At 39.9% G+C, this 10,181-nt stretch overlaps 1 protein-coding gene across 1 annotated transcript in view; it reads left to right on the forward strand.

Moving 5' to 3' along the window:
• col11a2 (collagen, type XI, alpha 2) overlaps window positions 1-10,181 on the forward strand; it is a 56,569-nt gene that overhangs the window by 23,650 nt on the left and 22,738 nt on the right. The window contains exons 4-10 of the mRNA XM_035681892.1: window positions 650-811; window positions 2,135-2,345; window positions 2,550-2,712; window positions 3,158-3,280; window positions 7,411-7,821; window positions 8,113-8,604; window positions 9,976-10,089. Of these exons, the coding sequence (XP_035537785.1) occupies window positions 650-811; window positions 2,135-2,345; window positions 2,550-2,712; window positions 3,158-3,280; window positions 7,411-7,821; window positions 8,113-8,604; window positions 9,976-10,089 (1,676 nt within the window). The remainder of the gene's footprint in view (window positions 1-649; window positions 812-2,134; window positions 2,346-2,549; window positions 2,713-3,157; window positions 3,281-7,410; window positions 7,822-8,112; window positions 8,605-9,975; window positions 10,090-10,181) is intronic.

The raw sequence follows: 10,181 nt of genomic DNA on the forward strand, positions 1-10,181 counted from the left end.
TCTGCAACATTTCAGGAGTATAGGAGTAAGCTTTAAAAAATCTTGACCTTTATAGTGATTTCTATAGAGCCTGTAGGATGATGGGCCTTCTGAAAAGCCAGGTGTGAACTACAAGGGAGCCAGAGGGAGCTTGGCCCCTCTTAATAAGACACAAGCTCCCCTAAAACCATGATTTGTGATTTTTTTCTAAAATATTGTAATTAAAATATCTATTTTTCTTTGTCTTTATCAGCATGAAACAAATGTAAAATTAGGCTGTTATTGATGTACGTATGTGGGTAATTGTTTGCATGTTTATGCAAATACACAGGATATCTGTATAACTCATAAAGTAGAGCTGCAACATTTCCATCCATTTACACATAACAGCTTTGCTACATGTACACCTTTATAGCCCCATAAAGTGATACAAAAAGTAGAACTAAAGAGTTAGATGTTGTATTTTAGGTTTTCCAGACAAGCTGGACTATTGGTGAATATGTGTAATTTACTGATGTAACATTACAGAATTTCTGGGGAAGTTTCAGCTTTGACATTTAATTTGTTAACTTATCAAATTAAGCTGCTGTGTCACGCATGGCGACTATTCTAATAAGTTGTTTGTTAAGAGATCTAATGAAAATGTTCTGCTCTTGCTTCTCTTCCTCAGACCCAGTGGATGTGTTGCGGGCTCTGCAGGTTCCCTCTCTCCCCGAGGGCGTGAAGAAAGTCCCTGGCTTCTGCACATCCCGTCGCTCCGGCACCCCCGATCATGCTTACCGCATCACCAAAAAGGCCCAGATCTCTGCCCCCACCAAGCAGCTGTTTTCAGGTAGGCCTCAGCTAGACTGGAAATCAGGTCATTTGAGTATTTGAGGAGACTGCTCTGTAAATTGCCATAAGGTTAATTGTCTATCTGTCACATGCTGTGATATCTTGCCACTATGGCAATGTCAGTTATTCCCAAGTAAATATAGTATATAATATACTAATATGGAATAGTATATATATATATATAGTAATAGTAATAGGTCTGAAATTTGGGTGTTAGAATTTTACTTTTATTTTGGTATAGTATTTACCACAAAAAGTTGTTGTTAAAATTGTTTGTGCATGTATGTATTTTCAGACTGCACAACACAACATTTATTACTGGTTTCTAATTATTTTGCAAGTTGCAGGTGTTTGTTGGTTCAAACCAGACACCTTAAACGCACAGGTTTACAACACAGGTCCCCAACAGTTTAACCAGCCTCAAAATGATTGCACAGTGGTATCCATAACAACACCATTGGCTATAGTGGATACTTTCTTAGGAAACTGTCATTGGTAATGAAGCAGACTGAGCCATGGGTTAAACTTTTAAAAAGTACATATACATACAAACCTATTTAACATATTTACTATGATTTCCATAGTGCAGAAACCTATAATTAGACTTATAGGTTGCTACATACATTTGGATGTATTTTAAACTGAGCTGAGTTAAGTGAGGCTATTGTGCCCTATGCTAGATTCCTCATGGATATAAAGTATAATTATGTGTTGCAATGCAGGAGCTCAGTTAAACTGTGTGGGAGAGCCATAACAAATTAACTTTAGTATACTGTCTGACACCCAAGAGTAAGGAGAAAAAAGAGAAAGTAGCACTTATGTGGTTTTGAAGAAATCGTCAAATGTCAAAGCTGATTTTCAACTCATTCTGAGGTTTAGCCTCCCTTCTCCAGCTTTGCCCACCTGTCATTATGTGTCCTCATCATCTGTGCCAGCTTCACAAGGGGATATATTCTGATATTTCTAAAATCAGTTGATCCTGACACAGTTCTCTTACTTTAATCACTTAAAGCTCTCATCTTACCTCTCATCCTGCACTACGACTCCATTCTTGTCCCTTCCTTCCCCAACCATCCATCTGTCCTGCTTGAAACCTATTCTCTTTTTCTACTGATAAATAAATCACCTGGTGCAAGTTCCAGTTCAGTTTACATTCCGTCCTCCTGTGTACCGTTTTTTGTCTCCTTTTTATGTGACTGCCTCCTTTTCCTAATTTTTGTCCTTGTAAAATACCTACAAGCCAATGACCCATGTTCATGATCAAACCCTTTCCTTCTTTCATTGTCTCTCTCCTCCCTGCCCTTCCTTCCCTCATCAATAGGTCAGTTCCCAGAGAACTTCTCCATCATGGCTCTGGTTAAGGCCCAGGCTGGTCTCCAGGCCTTCCTCCTCTCCATCTACAGCGAGCAGGGCATCCAGCAGCTGGGCATCGAATTGGGACGCTCACCTGTTTTCCTGTACGAGGACCAGAACGGCAAGCCAGCCCCTGAGGACTACCCACTGTTCAGAGGCGTCAACCTGGCTGATGGCAAGTCAGTAACCAGCAACAACCAGTTTGTGACTGGTTGAGATGACACGATTGGGGTTGTGTGGTTGTGAGTGGTTGGGAATAGTATCTTTGTGAGTGACTGATTTGAATGTGCATGGGATTTGAGGGTTGATCTGATATCTTTTTAATTAGGCCTGTAGTCACATTACACATTTATTCGCCTTTGTTTCCTCCTCCTTGTCTCTAGGTGGCACCGCATCGCTCTCTCTGTTTCAAAGAAAAACGTGACACTGTTGCTGGACTGCAAGAAGAAGATGACCCGTCCCCTGCCCCGTGGCAACAACGCAGAGGTTGACACCAATGGCATCACAGTGTTCGGAGCCCGTCTGCTTGATGAAGAGGTTTTCCAGGTGAGGACCTTGATAGGCATAACTTGCAAGGGACAAAAGTTTGAATAGGTAAATATTATATTCATATATTTGTTGGTGTTTTTGGTATGTGTTTTTTAGGGCTACGCAAAATGGTAAAAACATCATATTGCGATTATTTTGACAGATATTGCGATTGTGTTATGTTTTGCGATTTGTTTGGGTATATATCAAACAAACATGTTTTCTTACACCTGAAGATCAAGATTTGTAGGCCAGGTCGTATTGCACTTATATTGCGATTTCAGTAATATTTCAACTAATTGTGCAGCTCTAGTGTTTTTACATTTTTGGGTCAGTTAACACAGTTACAAGTGAAAAGTTAAAAACATTAATACTTAATACTTTAGAAGTTTTCACTAAGTCCCATAATAGATGATGCAGCTGTTCAGTTTTTTGTTGATCTGTTTTTTTCTCTTCTTCACAGGGAGATATCCAGCAACTGCTGATTGCCTCCAACCCCCAGGCTGCCTATGACTTCTGTGAACACTACAGCCCTGACTGTGACTCCCCACTGCCCAAGACCCAGGCTCAGGACCCCAACACATACGTGAGTAACACCCCCACAACAGAAGTTCATACACAGACGTATATGCAGACATATGAATAAGTCAATCAACAAGTAACGTTCTTAGTGAATAACTATCTTGTACAACCTACCCGCAGGGTACAACGGTACAGTAACCAGCCTTTACATTTCACTCACACCTCTTAAAAAAGTAACTGCTATATGTGTCAGTTGTTCACACAAAGTAAATACACACACAAATTCCATAGTCCCAATGACTACTGAGTAGCATCCATTACAGAGCAGATAACCTAAAATCATCAGCACTATGCTAACTCATTCATAAAATTATAGGCTCATCTGTAGCTCCAATAAAGCAGACCAAAACAGAACCTGTGGACTCTGTTCTCCTTTTCAGTGGCACTTTTAAAAAGATGATTTACTTGACGAAGGAAAATGAACAAAGAAATATTCACTGGATCTGAATGTGAATGTTTTGTTCTTTTCTCACCACTGTTTTTTTTTCACCAGCCGTGAGATAAAGGAATAATATGAAGAGAAATGTTGAGAATTTAGGAAAAAGCAACAAGTGCTAAAACATAAAAATTGAAAAGGTCTTATCATATCATTGCTGTCACTTAGATATTCCTGGGTCACCTAACCCTAAGTCAGTTAGGAATCTTCTTAATTGACTCTAATTAACTCTCTCAACTTGTGAACTGGTGCAGAAAAAATGTCCCTAAATGCATTATGTCTGCGTTAGCTAAAGACATTAGCTAAAGACATAGACATTCAGTCTGTACAAGAAGAGTCTGTTTCCATGTGTTAGTAAAGCTACACTACATGAAAATATGGTCTGATAGTGTGGCAACGGCCACACTAAATGCACAAGTCCACTGAAAATGAAAAAAAGTCCTCAGGTTTAATTTGGGTCATCTGATAATGTCATCAAAGTGCTGCTCTCCCTTTCTGTCTTCCTCACGCATCCCCGTCATCAGCAACAGTTTGTATCCATCCACTTTCCTCCTCACCTCCTCGGTCTGTGTGTCCCTGGAGTAACTAAAGAAGAGCAGAGGCATTGTCATCTCATTCCTTTCCCTAACTACACCTCTATGAATAGGTACATTTCCATCATTTCATACCCTTCGTGTTGGAGAAACACAAGCTTGATTTGTTACAGCAGTGAACTAGTTGTCACTTTTGTTTTGCTCTACTGCAATGGAACACAGAAAGGTAGGGGAAAGAGGATGATACAAGCCAACATCAGTGTCTTTCCCAATTTTTTCCCATGGATTGAACGAAAGAGAACTTGTCCAGAACATAAAACATGCAAATGAAGTTAAATTCTGATTGGTTCTCTGGTTAAATTGAGACATATTAGTATTTGGCATGAAGATGGCTTAAGGTGGAGCCTCTTTGCTTACTGAGACTGGTTGTGCACGTTACATTAAGCTTTGCAAGCTCTCCCTCATTCTTTTTCTCTCAAGAACATACTGATATTTGGGAGCTGACAGTTCCCTGACACCAGCAAAGAGCTGAACTAGCAAGTGATTTTTCATCTGCATTCATTCATCCAAAGTACATGACCTTTGTTTTATAAGCCTGCATGTCGGACCAGTCAATACAAATTGTATCAGTCACTGTACAGAGCTCCAACACCTTGCGTCCCAAACCCTGTCATGTTGATGCTGTTGAAATGACTGCTTTTTGAATGAATATAAATCAGTGTGGTTTTATTCATTGGCTACACCCATTGCTTTATTTTTTGCTTCATCAAGGTCGTCTGTGTATATATGGACATTTTTGATATCAACATCTTAACCAGCAACACAGACTCCTTCTGATGAATGTAAAAATAAAAGCTTTGCATTTTTTTATCATCTCCTTTGCTGTCTCTTGCTGCCTATCACCATGTTTTATTTTTCCCCCTCTTGCTGTACCTGTGTCCTCTGCAAACCCTGTTCACCTCCCCTTGGAAATCCACTCTCCCCCTCTTCATGCATTTATCTCCCTCCATTCCTCTTGCTTTAATGTATCTTCCTCCCCTCCGCCAACCCACCCTTCCCATGTTTCAATCTTTCAAACCCCACATCTCTCTCAGTACTTTGATGAGGAGCAGGATGACCGTGAATACCCCTATTATTATGAGGAAACAACAGGCGTTCCCTCCTCCTCTGCGTCCCCCTCTCCCCAACCTGGGGACCCCAATCAACAGGTAAAGAGGGAGCAAGAGAGACGGAAAACCCAAGCAGGGTTTGTGGAAGGAAAGGAGAATGAGAGTGAGAGAAGGGTAATTAAAGCAATAATGGCTTAATTCATAATATATAGGTTTAGCTTGCTGAATATTTCAGCGTCAACTAAATTTACTTTTCCTAAAATGTTTGAAAATATACATTTTCACGTTTAGCATTCCATATGCCTCTCTCATCCCTCATCACTCCATACCTTCTTTGTTTCATTCACATTTCACCTTTTCTTTAATCCACATTGACCCTTAACACATCCGTTTCTACCGTCTCCATCACACAGGTTTACCTTTGCTCCTGATGATTTTTTGTTCTCATGTAATTTACATGTTGTCATTTATGTATGTGTGTTCGGATGTGGCCAAGTGGGGGCACTGGGGAGGTGTAGGTGCAGCTGTTTTGTTAGACCCACGTACACTTTTTCTCACAATCTTCTCTACTTCAATCTTTAATCCTTCTTCACATATCCTGTTCCACCAAATAGAGGAAAAATCTTTTGAGAATTTAAAGAGACCAAGTTTATGTTTATGTTTGGCATGTTTGGAGACCGTTGACAAAAGGTTAAGAAAGGAGGCCATGCAAATACAACTTAGCATAGGAAAAACTTAAGAATGTGCCAGAGTAGCCTTTTCTTAAACTGATCTTGGTCAAATAGTCGTTGTAAATGTTCTGTACAATATAGATTAAGTTTGTCACAAGATGGGTGTTAAGTTTGTAATCACAAATTTACTTTCAAATGCTTTCCTGTGATTGTTTGAATAAAATTTTCTGGCACAGTCTTTTATGATAAACCACACCTATTTGGCTTCACAGTTGATCACAAAAAAACACAGATTTGCAATACTATTTGACCAGGGCATGTGTCTGTATTGTCTTGTTACTTGCATGATTTCATAATTGTCTTGGAGGATGTCACCGCATGCACCTACTGTACTTCTGCGTTATCAGTTTTCTTCTCAACATGGGAATATCAATGCACATGTTTTTGTCTTGGTATATGCATTCATGGTTGTACATCTGACCTTTGTATGGCATACATGACAGAGATGCATTCCACATTCTGTCTCCTTTAAGTCTGTTTGTGTTCTGTATTGCATATTTAAGAAGTTTATATTTACGATGATGGCTTGTTTTTCCTTCAAACTATATTATTTGGGTGAAATCTTTGTCAGTTTGTTTACAATGTTAATTTGCATGTATTTATATTATAGCAGTATGAGTAGTACCAATTAATCATGTACTGCTGTTTTCATTTAGTGGTTTTATTTGACTAACATGCATTTGCATTCTAGCCTGGCATCCACGCTCCTTCGTTTGCATGGCTAAATAGCACTAACCTTCTCTATCTTGCAGTTTGACTGCTCAGTGCATTATAAACTCTGTGTGTCTCTGTGTGTGTGTGTGTGTATTGTGTGTATGCCTGTACAGTGTGTGAATGTTCAGCATCAGCTTTACCTGACCAGTCACACCCTCAGTGCCTCTGCCAAACCACAGGCTCCAGTTCATATTAGCACAAAGATGCTGCTTTGTCATTTAATATTGGGAATGGCATTACTGGAGAGATCAGCAAAAAAAAACTCAAAAGACATGAAATTTGCATTTTGAATTTGTTTAAGTGCTGGTACTTTTTTCATTTGTATTTTTGCTTACTGTTTTAAAACTTGTAATAATCATCTGCTGTATCCAGTAATGCCTGTACAGTCTCAGTAAATCATCCAAGCCTTGGCCATCTTTATGTCATTGTTTCTCAAAACATCCACTCTTGTCTTTCTCTCTCCTTCTGTCCATCCCTTGTTTGTGCTTTTCATCCCCCTCCCAACCCTTCCATGTATCATTGTCTTCCTCCACTCTCTCTCACTATATTTATCAATATGCACTTTTACATACTAAACAACATCTCAACCAAACAATAATTACGGCTAATAGAAGAAGGTGCTCAATGGAAAAGCAGTCCCGACTAAATCCACCCCTGTCAAACTGAAACCCATTCCAGCTAAGCCGGCCAAGACTGGACCATCCAAACTTGTAGTCAAGTTGCCTATGCCCACCAAAGCTCCAAAGTCTTCCACAGCCAAGCCATCCAAAGCCAAGCCCACTGCAGTAGAGATCCTCTTGTCTAAGATCAAACCAACAGCAGCAGCTAAATCTAAACCCACAGCTGCCCCAGCTAAGAACGGCAATGGTAAACCAGTTGCTGAAAAGAAAGCAAATGGTGCCGCTAAAGCCAATAGTAATGGCAATGGAAAAGCCGCTGTAGCAAAAACAAATGGCAATGGCAAAGCTACAGTTGATGCCAAGCCTACAGCTCAGGCCAAAGTGAATGGCAATGGCAAGGTTGTAGCTGAGAAGAAAGTCAGTAGTAATGGAAATGGAAAATCCTCAGCAGAAAAGAAAGCCAATGGAAATGGAAAAGCCACTGTTGTGTCTAAGAATAATGGAAATGGCAAAGCTACAGCAGAGAAGAAAGCCAATGGAAATGGTAAAACTACCATTGAAGTTAAAGAGGTTAAAGTCAAAGTTAATGGAAAAGCTGAAAATAAAGTCAATGGTGAGGCTAAGGCTAATGGCAATGGCAAAGTTATTACTGTGGTAGAAAAGAAAGCCATTAGTAATGGTGCTGCAAATCAGGCAAAAATTGAAACCACTACAAAAGCAAAGACTGAAAAAGTTGTTAAAGTAGAAAAGATAGAGAAGACTGTGGTCAGTGCAGCTAAATCAGCTGTCAAAGTAGAAGCTACAAAGGCACCTAAACCCACAAAAGCATCAAAACCTGAACCTACAAAAATGGCAAAGACCGTGGCCACCAAAGCTCCAGCAGCAAAAACTCAAGTAAAGGCAGAGGTCAAAGAAGTCAAAGTTAAAACTGTGGTCACCAAGGTCCCTCTGGTCAAATCACCGGTGAGCAAAGTAGTGAAGAAAGTGGTCGAAAAGGTTTCCATCCCAAAGAAAGTAGCTCCAACACCTGCCCCTGTTCGGCCTACTCCACCCAGACCCACGAAATCCAAGGTGCTGGTGGACATTAATGTCAAATCCCAACACAAACCCTTCCCACCCTTTGGCAAGACTGTGCTGAGTGGAACTGCAGTCTCACAGAAGAAAATTACCAACGGTTATCAACAGGTACAACAGGAGGGCCCATGTTTGGGTCAGAATGGCCAGAGTGGTATGTCCCAGCTGTCCCACCTGGTTGCCAGATCTTTCCACCATTCAGGGTCTGCAACAAATTTTTGTGTGTTTTGAATTTTACCATTTTGGGGGTTCAAAAGTTTGATCTTGCAATAGATGACTGGCAGTATACATTTTGAGGTAAATCCTTGATGGTGGACAGTCTGGTCTTCAGAATGGAAGTTGGTTAATACCAAGCTGGGTGCCTTCTCCTCTGTTTATATATCATATGATCTTCATGATCACCCCAACTTCTCCATATGATATGATACAGCGGTGCACATTGAAGCATGGCTAATTGTACAGTTTCATTGTTCTTTACTTCACTTCATACTCCTACCTTCCAGCTGCTGAAACTGGATCTCAGAATCTGAATACACTCCAGCACTCCGTCTCTTTCTTTTCGGGGGGAAACCATTAACGTACCGATCAAATGAATGAGCATGGATTGCTATGGCACAAAAACTAAACCTGAGAAAACACAAATACTATCACATTCTATACACAAGCAACACAACAAAACTCCCCCTTTCACTCTCATTTTCTCTCTGTTTTTTAAGTACCTGTGTTTTCTCTCTGACACCTGTTTCCCTGTCTCTAGATATATTTTGTATTAAATATGAATAAAGCAGCCTCACAGAAAGTAAAAAGCAAGCTTTAAATGTGCTTTCATTAGATGTTAAATTTAATTTAATGTGTAGTCTACTATGAAGCTAACGTGATTCAAGTTAGAGAAACACTGGGAGGTTCATGGTCATTAATGGATTCTGGAGAATTTATAGCTTGTGTTAACTGTTACATTGAAGTAACTGAACAATGTTCTGTGAGGCTGTTGATTAGGGTTGTCTCTCTGTTTTCTGGTCTTGGGTGAAACTAGACATCCCAAAGCATCAAGTTATGATGTTTTTATCTTAAGGGATGGATAGAGACTCTCAGTCCTACTTCCAATAAGAGCAGACTTCACCCTTTAATGAATCTTGGCTTTGTGAGCTTTAAAAGGCAAAACTTGTTCAACAATACAATGAAAAGAAATCTCAGAAAAGTAGTCTCAGTGACTCCCTAAATCTTGCATATGGCAACATTTATAGTTATTGAGATTCTGAACCTACCTGAAATTTCTTTTCAAAATGGATCTTTACAACTTAAAAAATGTGAGTTGCCTGTAAAAATGTCTTTGCCGCTGGCAACCACAATTTTATGATGTGTTCCATTTTCTTCTTTTAACTCATCATCACTTACAAGCAGACTTTGAACTAACCTCGCTCTTCAAATCAAATCTGCTTACCTCCTCCCTGCTCCCCAATTCCTGTCAACTTGACCAATCAGGATGTAGACACTGAATATTCCGAGGCTGGCCACACCCCTACAGAGACTGATTATTACTATGAGGAGACGGTCCCACTGCCAGACGGTGAGGTGATTGGACAAGAAGAGGTCCCTGTACAGGTAAAAAGAAAATTACACATTGATCAGTGACACAGAAGAAATAGTCAAAGAAGACCAACAGAATAAATAAACCCTAATAAGAACAT

The sequence above is a fragment of the Morone saxatilis genome, unplaced genomic scaffold (assembly GCF_004916995.1).
Source record: "Morone saxatilis isolate NCDOM2014 unplaced genomic scaffold, NCSU_SB_2.0 Contig9, whole genome shotgun sequence".
In the NCBI taxonomy this organism is placed as follows: Eukaryota; Metazoa; Chordata; class Actinopteri; family Moronidae; genus Morone; species Morone saxatilis.